This window comes from Capra hircus, chromosome 3 (genome assembly GCF_001704415.2).
Source record: "Capra hircus breed San Clemente chromosome 3, ASM170441v1, whole genome shotgun sequence".
NCBI classification, from domain to species: domain Eukaryota; kingdom Metazoa; phylum Chordata; class Mammalia; order Artiodactyla; family Bovidae; genus Capra; species Capra hircus.
Genome location: NC_030810.1, coordinates 86,704,445 through 86,721,361, shown reverse-complemented (window position 1 = coordinate 86,721,361; position 16,917 = coordinate 86,704,445). Strand labels below are relative to the sequence as shown.

Genomic DNA, 16,917 nt, shown 5'->3' with positions numbered 1-16,917 from the left:
TCCCGACCCAGAGATGAAACCCATGTTTTGTCTCCTGCATTGGCAGGCAGGTTCTTTACCACTAGCGCCACCTGGGAAGCCCTCAGTTCAGTTCAGTTCAGTCGCTCAGTCATGTCCGACTCTTTGCGACCCCATGAATTGCAGCACGCCAGGCCTCCCTGTCCATCACCAACTCCCGGAGTTCACTCAGACTCATGTCCATCGAGTCAGTGATGCCATCCAGCCATCTCATCCTTGGTCGTCCCCTTCTCCTCCTGCCTCCAGTCTCTCCCAGCATCAGTCTTTTCCAATGAGTCAACTCTTTGCATGAGGTGGCCAAAGTACTGGAGCTTCAGCTTCAGCATCATTCCCTCCAAAGAAATCCCAGGGTTGATCTCCTTCAGAATGGACTGGTTGGATCTCCTTGAAGTCCAAGGGACTCTCAAGAGTCTTCTCCAACACCACAGTTCAAAAGCATCAATTCTTCGGCACTCAGCCTTCTTCACAGTCCAACTCTCACATCCATACATGACCACAGGAAAAACCATAGCCTTGACTAGACGGACCTTAGTCGGCAAAGTAATGACTCTGCTTTTTAATGTGCAGTCTAGGTTGGTCATAGCTTTTCTTCCAAGGAGTAAGCATCTTTTAATTTCTTGGCTGCAGTCACCATCTGCAGTGATTTTGGAGCCCCCCAAAATAAAGTCTGACACCGTTTGTACTGTTTCCCCATCTATTTTCCATGAAGTGATGGGACCGGATGCCATGATCTTAGTTCTCTGAATGTTGAGCTTTAAGCCAACTGTTTCACTCTCCTCTTTCACTTTCATCAAGAGGCTTTTTAGCTCCTCTTCACTTTCTCCCATAAGGGTGGTGTCATCTGCATATCTGAGGTTATAGGGTTGCTCATAAAGCCAGGACACTTGGCTCCTCCTCATCTCCAGACATGCAGGCTGCCCCAGCAAGTCCAGCTACAAGACCACCCACACAAGATGGTCCAGGGCATCCTAATTTGGGCAACTTGGGCTTCCCTGGTGGCTCAGACGGTAAAGAATCTGCCTGCGATGCAGGAGACCTGGGTTCGATCCCTGGGTTGGGAAGATCTTCTGGAGAAGGGAATGGCTACCCACTCCAGTATTCTTGCCTGGAGAATTCCATGGACAGAGGAGCCTGGTGGGCTACAGTCCATGGGGTTGCAAAGAGTCAGACACAACTGAGTGACTAACACTTTCTTCATAGATTATTCTCATTTTGAAAGCAGAATGATTTGCCAAATGTTGGGTTAAATGTGATTTAATGCTTAAATCTTTATTGGAATTCCATATAAATACATTTACGAATGAGGCAACGCTTTGATGTGTGAACGTTCTAATAAAAGGTTTGGAAATTAGGATAACTGTCATCCTAACCAAGCCTTACCGCCCCTCCCATCTAGGGGCGCAGCCAGTGGCCGCCCTGGTCCCCTCAAGTCCCGCAGGATGGGGCACGGGAAGGTGAAGTAGGGCAGGTCAGGGTGTGATGTGTCCCAGCACAACCCGCCCAACCACAGTGTTTTGTGACTGACAAGGGACAGTCCCCCAGTGCAGACTTTACTCATGGCTGGCCCCATTAAAGGCAGACTGGCCAAGGCAAGCTGACTTGCCTATTTTATTGCGTTCTGTTTGGGGCCTTTTGGAGCAGAATAGTTTTTTAAGTTCCCTCTGCCATCCACCATCACTCCACTCCCTTCTCCATGTAAGAGGCAGAAGCCCTAAGGAGGGAAGATGCATGCCTCCCGAGCCAATCATGCGGAGGGGCTCAACGTGATCCCATGAAAGGGAAGAAGGAAGGACTGCACAGGAGACGTGGGAGAGGTAGAGGGCGGGAAAGAATTTTAACTGCAGTTTGCACACTTTGATTCATTCTATCAAGAAGCAGTAAGACAGATAGATGATAGACACCTTGGACCTGGTCATTTTACTCATGGGCATCGAGATTCGGAATATTCTGTAAAGTCTTATTTGCATGCTAAGTCGCTTCAGTCGTGTCCAACTCCTTGCGACCCTATGGGCTGTAGCCCACCAGGCTCCTCTGACCATAGCACTTTTCAGGCAAGGATACTGGAGTGGGTTGCCATGTTCTTCTCCAGGGTATCTTCTTGACCCAGGGATCGAACCCAGGCCTCCTGCATCTCTGGGATTGGCAGGTAGGTTTTTTTTTTACCACAAGAGCCACTTGGGAAGCCCAAAACCTTATATGCAGAGATAATAATATCTAATACTTATTGAGCACTTAGTGCTTTATATCCAGAGATTCAATGAATCCAGAGCCAACCTGTGAGGATTATTATTATTGATTGCTATTATTACTATTATTGCTGTTATTATCCCTATGAAATCAGTGAGGACATGGAGGCACAGAGCGGGGAAGTAACTTGTTCAAGGTCACACAGCCAGCAAGCAGTGGAGCCAAAGTTCAAACCCCTGGTCGGGCACCACAGCAGACAGTGGTAGCTGGCCATGACATTGCTGTTGCTGCTGCTAAGTTGCTTCAGGCGTGTCCGACTCTGTGCCACCCCATAGACAGCAGCCCACCAGGCTCCCCTGTCCCTGGGATTCTCCTGGCAAGAACACTGGAGTGGGTTGCCATTTCCTTCTCCAACACGTGAGTGAAAAGTCAAAGTGAAGTCGCTCAGTCGTGTCCGACCCTCAGTGACCCCATGGGCTGCAGCCCACCAGGCTCCTCCATCCATGGGATTTTCCAGGCAAGAGTGCTGGAGTGGGGTGCCATTGCCTTCTCCGAGCCATGACATTAGGCCACAGTTATTCCTAACAAAGAGCCCTGATGGTCAATTATGGTGAGGTTCACCATGGGACAGTGTACAGCAATTAAAATTTATAAAGAATATATCAATGAAATGTGGAAAGACATTAAAATATTTTTAATGCAAAATAATACATGTATGATCTCATGTTGATATAGGGCAGAAGCCAACACAGTATTGTAAAGCAATTATCCTCTAATTTAAAAAAAATTTTTAATGTCTTTTAAAAAAGAAAAAATATGTAATATAAAATATATTTTAAACATATAAATGCATCTCAGAAGTTGACCAAATATCTGTTGAAACTGGTGGATGGTGAGTGGACTTTTTTCTTCTTCTTATTTTTCTGTATTTTCCAAATTTCTTTCATGAAAATTATTCTTTTCAGTTAGGAAAAAGTATTAAGGGCTGATTTAAATTATTTGCTCTCAATGAGTGTTTAAAAGAGAAATTTCTGAGAAACAAAAACTCCACAAGTAAGTTGTTTTTAAAAAAAATAGTGGGGGGAGTTGCTAAGAAACTTTTTAAACTGGTAATATGCTTACAGTGACGCCTCAGAACACTGAGAAGAGTCTACAAGAGACGAAAAAACAGAAGGAAGGATTCTATGATAAGACAAGTTCAGTTACTCATTTACAATGAGTAAGTAAGGAGTCTTTGCGGTCCTGAGGCAGCTCTTGCCTTTAAGGAACCCTTCTAGAAATCCTTTTCTTATCTTACAAATGAAGACACAGCAAGTTTGTTATTAAATACATTCACTTTCTTGAAAAGTAAGGTCCATCAGCCTGTTAAAGATCCTCCCGTGTGCAGATTTAGGCCCAGCGTGGGCCCCGAGCTCCCCTGGCTCCAGCCCAGACTCAGCCACTGGCCCATTCCATCTCCTGAACCCATTCCATTCCCAACAGAAATCAGCCAGACTTGTACAATCTCTTGCTCATCATCCAGCTCTAATGCTCTGCTCTCCACTGTATAAATGGCTAGAACGAATTGGCTAGAGATGCCTTCTGAAGACAGAAGGATGCTGGGTCTTGGCCAGGAGCGAGCCCATAGCCCTAAGGTGGCAGCAGCATCAGGGAGCCTTTGTCCAGAGGTGCAGATGCAGGAAGAGATGGGGCTGGAGAGGGGCAGGCTGAGAGATGGGGCTGGAGAGGGGCAGGCTGACGGAGAGTAGGAGAGTAGGGAAAAAGCCAGCCTTCTTCCTGCTCCCTCACCAGGCCCTCAGTCACACAGGCTCATGCTGTTCCGGGGCTAATTGAGTCAGAAGAGAATGAACAGCACGTCTTTCTCCCCACTCAGCAGCAGCAGCAGGAAACAGCTTCTCTATCATCAGCCCAAGACCCTGCACAGCACAGGGCACATTCCACTCTCCTCCTTACATGAGCAAGACTCCAGCAACCTCTGTGCCCAAGGAGGTGCTCCCCAAAACCATGCATTAACCATGGGACTGAAGCCAAGTTGCTTAAGTCTGCATTCAGAAGGCACAGGCTTGCTCCAACCCTTTGCAAGAGAATCTGCTGGGAACATGCAGATTTCTGCACTACGCCTCCCACCTACTGACTCAGTCTCTGAGGGCAGGACCTGGAAATGGCATTTTAAACAAGCTCCCCAGAAGAGCCTGATGCTCCTGGAGTTGCAGAACCACTGGCCTCAGGGTTGCATGTAAGCGCATATTCCCACATCTACTGGAGGCTGGGAGGGAGGAGGATGGAGAAAGTGGAAAGGGGATGCTACTCCACAAAATGATGTGATATGGATGTGCCCCAGACCTGGATCCAAGCGTCCACTTCAGAGGGGGTGGGCCGGGCTGGATGAGGGCCTAGGGACAGCAGCCGGGTCCCTGGTGGGCCTCTGCTCCCACCTCGCTTCCTCTGTCAGTTTCCACATGCATAAACATTTGCTCCCCTCAGAACTTGCTGTCCCTCCATCCATAATGCTCCTGGATCCAACCTCAGCCACCGTTCACCACAGGTCTCCCTCTCCCAACAGAGACTCCACCTGCCTCATTACTTAAATAATCTTTATTTCTCATGCACTAGGAAAAATGGGATTGTATGAAACACTGCATTTCACAGCAAAGGCCTCAGTCCATATCACAACACAAGGGACCAGGGGGGATCCAGGTGTGGTCAAAACTCTGGGGACCACAGTGGGGTTACTATCCTCAGGGAAGATCCAGAACCCTCCTGCTACAAGGGCCCCGGACATGGCACAGGGCGGCTACCCCCTCCCACAGAGGCACAGGAAGCTGACACCAGAGGAGCACACAGACCAGAAAAAGGACAGAGAAAGCTGCTGGGCAGTGACTTGGCAGAGGCGGTGGTCCAGCACCTCCAGGGCCTGAGTCCAGGAAGCCAAGGCTGGGACTCAGCCAACCCTACCTGCCGAGGAGCTGCTGGAGCTCACAGATCCCAGGCAGCCCATGCCCACAACATATGTGTACAGGCCACACCTGACTGCCTCCCCAGCCACATAAACAAGACGGGGGCCTGAATTCAAACTCCAGTCAAAGGCTGAATTTGCCCAAGCAGGACCCCAAGGGTTAGAGGGGCCAGCCCCCCACAACCATCCCAAGCTCTCAGATGCTCGAAGGACTGGTCAGGCTACACAGGATCCTGGGACAGAGCTTCCAGTGGGGCAGACCTCAAACCTGGACCCTCAGGCGCCACATAAGCCAAGACGAGGGCAAAGCAGCTCCACTCGCCCCAGGGCGGCACAGGGACAGACACAGGTAGAAACATGCAGGACAGAACAAGGAAGAACGACACATGCAGAGACCAGACCAGGCTGGGAGGGGTCTGCAGACAGAATGTGGGCAAGGTGCCGAGATGAAGGGCACTGCAGGGGCCGGGCTCACTGAGGCCCGGGGCTCATGGTGATGCCTGCCTCCTCCGGGATGGTCTCCAGCATCTCGCTCTGCACGGCCTGCGTGATGAGCGCCAGCTCCTGGCACAGGGTCTCGTGGCGGTAGCCCACGCGGATGTCCGGCACGTTGGTGCGGCGGATGTCGTTGCCCTCGGGGCCCTCCTTGGTATAGTTGGGTCCCAGCCAGTGGCTCTTCACCTGGAGGGGCAGGGTAAGGTGCAGGGCTGCAGCCCGCTCTGAGAGGCCAGCAGCCCTATGTGTCTGTGTGTGTTAGTGACTTGGTCATGTCTGACTGTGTGACCCCATGGACTACAGCCCACCAGGCTCTTCTGTCCATGGGATTTCCCAGGCAAGAATACTGGAGTGGGTTGCCATTTGTTCCTCCAGGTAATCTTCCCAACCCAGGGACTGAAGCCGAGTCTCCTACATTGCACGCAGATTCTTCACCTCCGAGCTCAGCACCCCCGGGACCTTCCCAAATGCAGAGCAGGGGAGGAGAGGGATGGCGAGGGGGTGTGGTACCTTGTGGGAGAAGCCACTCATGAGCACGCTGTTGCGTGCCAGCTCACACATGTCACAGGAGCTGAGCTTCCACACCTGGGTGGCGATGCTATACTCCTCCATCAGCGGCTCCTGCAAGGGCCAGGTTCCCTCAGACAGGTGCACTGGGGCCTGCTGCCCACCCCCTCCCAGGGGCTGACCAGTAGGCACGCTGCGCTCCAGCAGCAGAGGGCAGCACCAGCCCCGAGGCTCCTCAGTTCAGGTGGCCTTTGTGCCCCAGGACACCTGCCTGGCTGCCTGCCAGGCGCTGACCTTGGTGAAATGGAACTGCAGGGGATCGTCCGTGGACAGCGAGACCATGAGGCCGCGGGACAGGTACTCGGGTAGCGGGTTCCGGTGGTAGCTTAGGAAAAGGCTGTTGTTGCTGAGCGGGGACATGGCGATGCCGACCTGGGCCAGGTAATACAGGTACTGCAGGACCGGGGCCTGGGTGGGAACAGGTAGGGTGGGCCTATCAGGTTGGGGAGGACACCTGGTTCTGAGGGGTACAGGCCACAGTGCAGGTTTGGGGGCAGTCCAGGCTGGGCAGGAGTTGCAGAGGGTCGGTTACAGCCAGGTTCCGAATTGGGGCCTTGGTGTGGAGGCTGGGGTCCCAGCTAGGGGTGGGTGAGGAGGACCAGCTGCTGAAGAGGCCTGATGGGCAGGGAGGAGGGGAGCCTCTGGGATGGGGCAGGCAGGGGTGCAGAGCCTGACCTTGCGCAGAAGCAGCCCATGCGAGATGTTCTCAGCCAGCATGAAGGCCGACACCAGGTGGTGGATGGGCCCCGCCTCCCCGCAGTGTGGCCTCAGCACGAACGTATGGAAGCCCCTCTGTCTGGGGGGCCAGAAGACAGAGTTGGGTCCCAAGCCTGGTGCGCCCAGGCTCCTGAACCCCAACCCAGTGACTCTGTGGGCTGAGGACCAAGGGTCAGGGGTAGGTTCTTGGCTGCAAGGGTTGAACTACAGAGCCCCAGGGGCAGAGAAACAACCCGTCAGATCCAAGAATGGGGTAAGAGGTGGGTCAGGTGGCCCCAGCAGGCCCCGGGGCAGGCCCGGAGCAAGGCCCGCGGACTGAGAGCTAGCCAGGCGGGTAGAGACGTGGAGCCCAGGGCAGGCACCTGCGAAGGTGGTTCAGCATGGCCATGTTGGCGAAGGTGTAGTACAGGTAGTAGGCGTAGGGCGGGTTGTCCTCCTCCACCCAAGCCTCAGGGAGTGGGCTCTCCAGGTTGAAGACGTGGTTCTCGGGCTTCGACTCATCATCCACACTGTCAAAGCCATCCACCTGGCCCAGGACGCTGGGTCAGGCCCAGAGCTACAGCCGGGCCTGAGGCAGTGTCCTCCCCACACCCAGACCCGGGCCACCCCCTCACATGCTCCAGGAAGAGATGCAGCTCCGGGTGGCTGGCAGGGTGGATGGTGGCCTCGAACAACGGCAGGAAGATGTTCTCCAGCATCTCCTGGAAGTTGGCCAGCTGGCCCTTGGTCCGGTACACATCGCTGCGGGTGAGATGTAGGTACACAGGCGCACGCAGGTCAGGGCAGAACCACAGAGGCACTTCTGAGCCATACTGAGTGAGAGGGGCTGGAGAGACCGTGAGTGGAGCCAGGGCTCCCTCCTGTTCTGAGGGCTCGGCTGGGATGGGGGAGGGTCAGCCATCCCAGAGGGCAGGAGGCCAGCCCTGGCCCCATGACCTCTGCCTGCCACGTTCCCTCCCACGCCCAGGGACACTCACAAGAGGCGGGGCACCTGCACGAGCCAGCGCACGTTGGGGGAGTGTACACGGTGCATGACGGCCCAGCGTGCTAGCTTGTCCCACTCGTCCCTTGAGCGGCCGTAGATGGAGAGCCGCAGCTCTGCGTTCTGGTATTTGCTCTCCTCCAGGTCGGACATCACCTCCTGAGCAGCATGCGTGGGCAACTGTCACCCTCAGGCTTCTCCCCCATCCCTGTCCCCGTGCCCACGAGGCACGCTCCATCCGACCTCTTCACACCTCTCACCCACCCCGCAAACCCCCAGCCACCCAGGCTCTCACTCAGTCAGCGGGGGCTGCCCTCCTCCTCACCTTGATGATGTGAGCAAAGTACTTCCCAGAAACCCTGTTGTCCGTCTTGATGAAGATCTCTCGGAGGACGGACTCCCCAATGGGGTTGTATTTGGCATTGAACTTGTCAAAGCGATGGAAGGTGTTTCTGTCCTGGGGGAGAAAGGCCAGCCCAGGTCACCCCTGAACCCCAGCCTGCACACCAGCCCAGCCTCTCAGCCCCCGTGCCGTGGACTGACGGCGTGCACGTCGAGCGTGTCCACACTCAGGTCATAGGCTGTGAGGTTCATGCTCTCGAAGACCTCCCGTAGCGTCTGCTCACGACCCTGCTCCACGTGCACGATCTCCTCCAGGTGCCGCTTCATCGCCCGTTTGATGAAGCGCAGCAAATGCTTCTGGTTCATGCAGGATGAGGCATGGATGTGCGTGTCCACCTGCGATGGAACAGGGACTGCTGGGGCCTGGACGGTGGGATGGGAGGAGACTCTCCAAACTGGATGCTGGGGAGGTGGGCAGGCCGTGGAGGGGGAGGCTGGGCACGGGTGCTGGGTCAGTCAGGTGGGGAGGGCTCACCTTGCGGATGTTGTAGAAATCTCGGTGTGGCACCTTCTTCTGCGCAGCCAGCTCCTTCATTTCGTTGAGAAGCACGTGCATCTGGAACTTGGAGCTCAGGTACTGGAGCCGGCGGTAACAGAATGACTTTCTGGGCAGGAGAAGAACCAGGCAGGGGCTCAGGCATGCAGGGAGGCACCCGGGAGGGCCTAGGCGGCAGAGTCGAGGGCGGGAGCCAGAGGGTCAGGAATGGGGCTGCCAAGGGGACAGCAGCCGAAGACGGGGGATGTCTAGGACTTAGGGGCTATGAGAGGGTGAGACTGGGTGACAGGTGTCTGGGGCCAGACTGGAAAAATCCAAGCGGGGAGAGGAGCTGAGTGTCTGGGACAGGCGTGGACTCACATGGGGCCATTGATGATCAGAGCCATCAGCACGTTGACATCTGCCACAAATTCCTGCAGGTCGGGATATGGGAGCTCCACCTCTGAGCAGCTGGTGTGTAAGGGGAGCTTGGGTGAGGAGAGCAAGCCAGGAGGCCCTGCGGGCCCTCCTGAGCCAATGCCATCCCTCTTAGTTGCCGCCCCTCCACGGCCCCCAGCACACCCTACACCCCTCTTACTGCTCATCAGGTTCCCTGCGGGTGTACACATGAACCACACCCCGCACCATGCGCAGACCCAAGCCCAGGTCCCCTGGCATGGTGCTCGGCTCACAGTGCTCATAGGGGTGCTGCTCCAGCACTGGTGGGTGCACCGGGGCATCTGCAAGGGTGAGAAGGGTGAAGTCAGGGCCAGAGCTCTTCCAGGCCACCTGCTTCCCGGCCCAGAGGCCCCAGCAGGACAGCTCCTGTCCCTGCCTCCCCACCCTGCATGCCAAGAGGCTGGGAAGGAGGAGGCAGGCTGAGGTTCCTAGGCACCCAGCTCAGGGCGGCTGGGATGCTAGGGCACACAGAGTAGGACAGGGATGGGGGGTCCCACCAGCGGACACGGGGGTGTCGGGGCCCTGCTCGTAGGTGCGTGTCTCCAGGGGCTTCTCGGCCAGCTGCTGCAGATACCGGCGGGTGGTGGGGCAGAAGCTCTGCAGCGACAGGGCCATGTACTTCTCCCGGATGAACAGTGCCCGCACCACGCTCTTGGCCGCATCCAGCAGGTCTGTGAAGGGCACCTGGAGACGGAGATGTGGATACGCTCTCTCGGTCCCAGACCCAGCCTGCTCTCACCTCCTTCCTGAGGCCCATACCCTAGAAACACTCAGACCATTCTATGCTCAACAGGGTGACTAGCTCCCAACCAGAGCCTCTGCCTCTCCAACTTTTAGAAAGAGAAACAGCCCCTCTAGCCTCTATCCCCATAGCCCCAGACTTGGGGAGCCCAGCAGGATGCAAGGATGGGGACACTCACCCCACACTTCTCCTCTCCAGAGATGGTCACCCGCTGAAACTCCCGCTCCAGCACCGCGTCTCGCTCCCACAGGCCCCGGTCACCCTGCCCCTCACCTTTCTCCCTGTAGAGCCTATAAGTGGGGAGGACAAGGGAGGGGCTGGAAGCAGCAGAGGGACAGGCCCCAGCCCCGCAGCCCCCGTGCCCCTCTGCCCTCCTCACTGGAAGTCTGAGTCACTGTCAGTCTTCAGGAAATCTTGCTTGGCCCGAAGCAGGATGTCCGGCTCCAGCCTGGAGGTGAGAGGAGAGGGCAGGCACATGAAGAGGCCCGTGCTCCCAGCCAGGGCCCTGCACTGTCCGAGGTGCCGTGTGTGTGGTCACGTGTGGCCCTCACAGGGCTGAAGAACCCTGGGCCACGCAGGCTGCTCTCGCCCCACGTCAGAGATGAGAAAACACACCCAGAAGTTAAGCAACATGTTCCAGGACACACTGCTGGGCAGAAGGCTGAACCGGGCAGAGCCCAGCAGCCTGACCCCAAAGCCTATGTCTGAACACCACTACTCTGGGCCACCTCCCAGGGGCGGCCCAGGGGGAGGACTGGTTGGACGAGAACAATGGCGGGGCTCCACAAGAGCCCAGGTGGAAAGAGAGGGATGCTGGGCGGACTGCCCTGTCCCCTCCCCACAACCCCGCAGCCGCCGCCTGGCTGTGCCCCTGCACCCGGCAGCGGCCTGGCAGAGCCCCCGCCCCGCGGCCGCCTGGCTCTGCAGCTGGGGGCTCACTTGACATCCTGGCTGATCTGCCGCTCCAGGCGCTGCCTCCGCTCCTCCAGCTGTTCGATGGGGCTCTCCTCCGGGAACTCGTAAGGGGCGCTGCGGAGCTCACTTTCAGCCAGGGAGCGGCTGAACAGCTCCTGGTGGGAGGGAAGGAAGGGTCAGTGTGGCCGAGCAGTCAGGGTCCAGGGATGTGGGGAGGGCACAGGGGGCTGGGGGTACCTGGGACAACCTAGGGATCAGGGCAGAGCCAAATATTAAGTAAGGGGACAGCTTGAGGTGGAGGGGTGCAGGGAGCAGGGACCAGGCATGGAGGCAGCGACAGGGTGAGTGGGGGAAACGCAGGGGGTGGTGCCAAGCGATACCTCGGCGATCTCCTTGCATTTGCCATCCATGGACGTGCGCAGGTCGAGCGGGAAGTGCTTGAGGCAGGGGGCAGGGCCTGGCAGGGATCGGGCAGACTGTAGCGGAGGGGCCCCCAGCCCACCCCGAGCCTCTGTGGAGACAGTGATGCAGGGTCAAAGGGTGCGGGGAAGGGCCTGGGTGCACTGGAAGCCCTGGGCCCCGGCATTACCCCAGGCCAGCCCCAGAGAGAGGCCAGTCCCGCTCAGAGGCTGAGGCGTGAGCCCACCTGTGGACCTCACCTGCAGTCTGGCCCCGGGACCCCTCAACTCATTCCAGGTTCGGGGGTGGGGCTAAGAGTCTGCCCCTACAACAAACGGACTCATTCACCCCAGGAATAAAAATCGGAATCCTGCACTAGGGGCCACTCCATCGGGCCGTGAGAGAACCTCCAGGTGAGTACCTGCTACAGGCAGCACCCACGTGTCCATGCACACATATGCACACTCTCACTCTCTCTCTCTCCAGGCGCTCATCTACACCAGCGAAGCCCAGCGCACAGCTTCCACAGCAGACAGTCCAGGGTCAGACCTGCCACTGGATCAGCAGACAGCCTCTCGAGGGCAGGCTGACCTAGACCTACAGAGCCTAGGGGAGCCACAGCTGCCACTCGGCTCTGGCCTGGGGACCAGCCCCCGAGGGAAGAGGAGGAGAGGAAGTGGAGGACTTGGTTGGGAACAGGACCCTGACCTCCTCCTGGGAGGCCTGCCCTCTCCCCCAGGACCCCAGAGCTGCCAAGATGTGGCCTGGCCTCAGCCTGCCCCTCCCACTGCTGGCTGCCCCTCCAAAGGGAGCTGCCACAAACAGTCTGCGCCACTCAGAGGCCCCAGGATCTGGGCCGGAGGCCCTGGGGAGGGCCAGGGGAAGGGAGGATCGGCAGCCGGAGTCTCTCTCCACAGAGGGAAGGATTCCTCAGCTTTCAGAGGAGGCTGGCACTAAAGACCTTGACGCTGAAGAGTCTAGAGAGGCTGCCTGAGCTCCCAGCCCACCCCCAAGAACCCTCCCTGGCGGGAAGCTCTCAAGCCAGCTCTGGGGTGCTCCCCTTCAGCACCCTCCTTTCCCCTCCCCACTGTGGCTCAGGGATGGACTGGAAGCTCTACCCAGGTGGCACGCTTTGAAGTCTCCAGGCTGCTTCCCAAAAACCTGAGTCCTGTCCCACAGCTGGAAAAAAAGAAGAGGGGATATCTGTCCCAGATCTAGGATCTAGCCCCCCCCACACACACCCTGCTGCCTGCCTGGGTCCTACCTGCCAAGTCAGGCAGCGCCGGCCAGCAGCCCTGTGCCCCTCGCCCGCCTGTTTGCTGAGTGGAGCTGCAGCCAGTCCCCCAGGACAGCTCAGGGGCCGGCACGGGCTGTACCAAGTGCAGCTGCGTGCAGGGGAGACCCTGGGATGCTGGCAAGCAGGGGGCTGGGGAAGCTCAGGGGAGCTCAGAAATCAAGGGAAGGAGTGGCACAGCTGAGAAATAAGAGAAACCCCCAAACTGAACAGGGCCTTAACCTCCACAGTGCCAGGGCCCAGCCCAAAGTGGGGGCCCCAAGGGGGAGGAGCAGAGCAGGCTGATATGGGCAGGGCGGGCTGGCAGGGAAAGGACAAGCCCCCTTAAAATGCAGTGCCCTAGGGGATAGCATCCAGAGCCTGGCTGACCAAAGGGCAGGAGAGGGCAGCAGCCCTCCTGGGCTCCACACCCCAATACCCCTGTCAGCTCCCTCTGCCCAGTGGCCTTGTTTTGCTCGCCACTGTCCTCTGGGCCCCTGACTATGGGGTCCCTTGGGAGAGACAGGGCCTCTGCAGGGGGGACGTGCTGGCTGGCAGCTGGGGTAGACACTCAGTCCAGGGAGCAACCAGTTTATGGAGCTTCCCTGCTGCCCCAGAGACCAGTTCTCAGCCCCCTAGACCTCCAACTCTTCTCCAAGCCTATTGTCAGGGACAAAATGCCTGGGAAGAGAGGTTCAGACATAGGGCTAGAATTTGGAGGACTTAAGTGTGACTCTGTTCCCAATTACTGGTGAGTCTCTACCATCCGGGGGCTTCAAGTCTGCCTACAACGGGGTGATAAGGGGTCCTGCCCTGCCTAGCCACAGCTACCATAAGGCACACAGAGATACGGCTCTGCAAGCATTCTGGAAAGCCCCATCATCTGTGATTAGGAACTCCTGGGACCCTCCAAACACTTCCCACACCCAGTCCCGCCCACTGGGGGTGGGTGGAGCTTCGGGTCCCAACGCAGAGAGGCACACAGGACTGAGGGCGTGAAGGGAACAGAATGGGTGGGGTGGGGACACTATCTCTAACTTGGAAGAGAGCAGAGCAGGAAAAGGAAGGAAAGATGGACACTAGCTCGGCCCTCAGAATTTAAGGCACAGCCTAAGGTTTTTGTATTCCCCCCAAGAACCCTGATCCTACCCAATCCTCCCCTTTTCTAACCCCTCCAGACAGGCCGGCCACAGACCCCCCAGGACTGGTCTGTATCAAGTCAGCAGAACTGACAGAGAGGCCCTGATCTCAACCACCTCTCCTAGCAGGGTGACGCATGGCCTCCTCAGAAATGCTGGGGTGGCCCGGACAGGTCCTAGCAAGCAGCACCATCCCCTCAGGCTGTCAGGCCACCATAAAGGACTGCCAGGGCTCACTAAGGGTGACAGACAGGCAGTAACCACCACGCTCCCTGAGGACCAGTCGCCTACTGGTCACTTTCTCCCAGGGTCTGTGCCACAGCACCACACACACACACACACACGGCGTGGGAGAGGTGGCCAAAAGTCACAGGGGCTACGTCCTAGCCATTCCCATTAACTCCAAGATTCTTGCCAACCCGTCTACCCGCTTGACCAGAGCCCCTCACTCACTGCCAAGGCTGCACCAGTAGGCAGAGACTACTCAAGGCTTTGACCTACAAGCATCAGTTGCTCCCACCATGTGACCACCCAAATGTGGACAAATCTAGCCTCAGGGGACACACCCTGTGGGGGCACAGACCTGGGCACAGAGAACAGAGCCCCTCGGGCCAATACAGAACTCAGGCCACCATCTTCAGGAGCATAAGAAAAACAGAAGGTAGGCAAAAGAAAAATCAGGCTACGAGTACAGACAGCTGCTGGGGGGATGCGGAATACTGGCTTGACCTGGTCATCAAAGTAGGGGTGGGCTTCCCTTAGCCACAGGCCTGAGACCAGCAGACAGCAGGTAGATTCCCTCAGCAAACACAGATCTGGGCAGTGGAGCCCTCAGGAAGATGGGCACAGCTGCACCATGCTGCCAGCTCCAAATGGTGCAGAGATGTCTACTGGAGTGGGAGCCGAACCCGAGGGTGCAGGAGCACATACAGGCGAGCAGCAGCCCCAGCCTGAGCCCAGCACTGGCCCAGCCCAAGGGCACCCCACACTTCGGAGGAAGCTCGCAAGACAGACCAGAAATGAACAAACTGCCAACAATAGATACAGCTGAGCCTTCAGCCCCTGGATGTCCACAGCAGGAAGTGTGCCCTAATGTCAGGCGCCCAGTAAGAGGGTTCCAGATCTGGGATCCTGGAAAGAGAAACTAACCTCAGGAGGACAGCCCGAGTCTGCCTGGTAACCACACAGCCGCCAGCAGTGTGGCCAGTCCGCAAACCAGTCAGTCCCACACATCCCCCGCTCCACACACACTCCACATGCAAACAATCTTAGCACAGCCACACACGGACACGTGTGAAAATACACTCTTGCTGCACCCACACCCACGCCCACTCCTCATTACAGAGGACCGCATCCCTGACACGGAAACCAGACACCATGCACCCCACCTCCGTCCCCAAACCACCTCCCAAGCCAGCTGTCCCTGGGAAGAGGACAAGGGGCATCACTGCCGAGAAGGTGTGAGAGAAGTCCCCCTCCTTAGGGGACCAGTGGCCTGGGTGAGAGGTGAGGGTGGGGAGTAGGGCCCGACTGAGGACAGGAGGCATACACTCACCTGGTACTGCAAAGGAAACCTGGAGGCTGGCCCGCTTCTTAAAGGGATATTTGGCCTTGGGATTGCCGGGGCCAGATGAATAAGATGCCATGGCTCAGGCTGCCGCGGAGCCCGCGGGGGTAGTCTGAGCTGCACCAGCTGGGCTTGGCTCTGCCACATCCAACCCCTTCCTCCGCCCCGCCCCCAGCGGGAGTGACTGATGCAGGAAGCAGAGGCCCCGCAGGCGGAAGAGGCCCTGGCCACGATTTCTGATGTTGTCTAGGCAACCTCAGGAAGGGGCGGCCTCCATCCCTGCCCCTTATCCCTCCCTTTCTCAATCCCTGGAGTGACTCGACTGATGGTAGCTGGGCCTGAGGGGGTGGAGGTGAGGGGGATGGGCCAGCCCCAAGCACCCTACTAACCCCGCTATGAGCCAGGGCTCTGGAGCAAGAGAGTCAAAGTTCAGGCTAACTGGTCCAGCCAGCCTGGGAGGAAAAAGATAATAGAGAGAGGGATCCAGCGCAGGTACCCCAGGCTCAGAACACATTTCTCTCAGGGTCAGCGGACTCCGTGAAAACACAGCCCCTCTGGGGCAGAATCCCCTTTTTTCCTTATCTGAACCTCCGGCCCCAGGTGGCTCAGTTCTGGGAGGATGGGGTAAACTGAGAATCCCAGTCCAGTAGGGAGGAGCCTGTCTTGGGAAAATTCCACTGTCCACAGAAGCTGCCCTCTTAGAAGACAGGGAGGCCAGGAGGCAGGGGCTTTCTCTGGGGTCTGGGAAAAGCGACCCCAATGGCTTCTGACGTTTCCTTCTGTCTTTCTACTCAGGCTCTGCTCTCCTGGCCGCTCCCCAGGAGCCGACCGCCTTCCCTGGGTCTGAAGGCAGTGCCCACCCTATTGTCACTCTGGCGACTGCACTTCTCTGTCCCAGAGACCCTGCCCCCCTTCACATGCACACACTCACCTGAGGCCATGCTGCTCGAGCCCTGGGGGGAACCAGGGAGTCTGTTCGCCAGGGTCTGCACCGCCTGGAAACCCGGTCACCAGGGAGGGGAGGAGGGCTAGGGTCCAGACCCTGCCAAGTGGCTCCAAGGGCCCCTGCCCTGGCACTGAGATGGGAGAAGTAAGACAGTCTTTCAAAATTGCTGGCTGGTTGGAGGCGGGCCCCCTGCCGACCTGGGCCGCTGCACTGGCCTTGTAGACCCCGGAGCCCCGACCCCCTAGCCCGGCACTCGGGAGGCGGGCAGACCACGTGCTCCCCAGAAAGCGGGACCCGGAACTCGTCTGGACTTCTCTCCACACTTTCAGGGTATTCGGGGTCGGATTCCGGTAGCTGGACCGTGAGGGAGTCACGCAACAGGTGCGACCCCACCAAAACCGCCCTAGCGACGGCGCTCTCCTCCGCAGCCCCAGGCCCAGCCAGGTTCGTGGCCCCGCCCCTGCCCGGCCCCGCCCCCGCCATTCGGCCCCGCCCCCGCCATTTTCTCTCTCCCCGGCGCCACGTGGGCAGCCGCCACTCAGCATCCGCCCGGCAACGTCTTGGGTAACTTCTGTGCGTCAGCTTCCTCACCAGTAAAGTGATGGGGTAATCGCAGTACCTCACTCAAAGGGGTTATTGTGAGAATTAAACGTTAAGCACCTTTGCACGATGCTGGGC

At 57.8% G+C, this 16,917-nt stretch overlaps 2 protein-coding genes across 4 annotated transcripts in view; one reads left to right on the top strand and one right to left on the bottom strand.

The window, feature by feature from the left end:
* Positions 4,782 to 16,658, bottom strand: AMPD2 (adenosine monophosphate deaminase 2). Of its 3 annotated transcripts, none has more exons than XM_018045871.1 (18): positions 16,225 to 16,658; positions 11,296 to 11,426; positions 10,940 to 11,070; positions 10,380 to 10,448; positions 10,179 to 10,290; positions 9,756 to 9,942; positions 9,398 to 9,539; positions 9,181 to 9,270; positions 8,800 to 8,929; positions 8,466 to 8,660; positions 8,248 to 8,379; positions 7,918 to 8,081; positions 7,555 to 7,681; positions 7,303 to 7,466; positions 6,899 to 7,019; positions 6,458 to 6,631; positions 6,167 to 6,277; positions 4,782 to 5,842 (listed from the first exon to the last, which is right to left on the bottom strand). In XM_018045871.1, the coding sequence occupies exons 1-18, from the start codon at positions 16,232 to 16,234 to the stop codon at positions 5,633 to 5,635; spliced, it is 2,400 nt and encodes a 799-aa protein (XP_017901360.1). In that variant the 5' UTR covers positions 16,235 to 16,658; the 3' UTR covers positions 4,782 to 5,632. The 3 variants fall into 3 exon arrangements, with proteins under 3 accessions (XP_017901360.1, XP_017901359.1, XP_013818013.2); XM_018045870.1 differs by lacking the exon at positions 16,225 to 16,658 and adding an exon at positions 15,282 to 16,201; XM_013962559.2 differs by lacking the exons at positions 11,296 to 11,426; positions 16,225 to 16,658 and adding an exon at positions 15,282 to 16,203.
* The window catches only part of GNAT2 (G protein subunit alpha transducin 2), a 24,733-nt gene continuing 24,414 nt past the window's right edge, over positions 16,599 to 16,917 (top strand). Inside the window, exon 1 of the mRNA XM_018045874.1 lies at positions 16,599 to 16,683. The gene's annotated coding sequence lies outside the window, so the exon portion shown is untranslated. The remainder of the gene's footprint in view (positions 16,684 to 16,917) is intronic.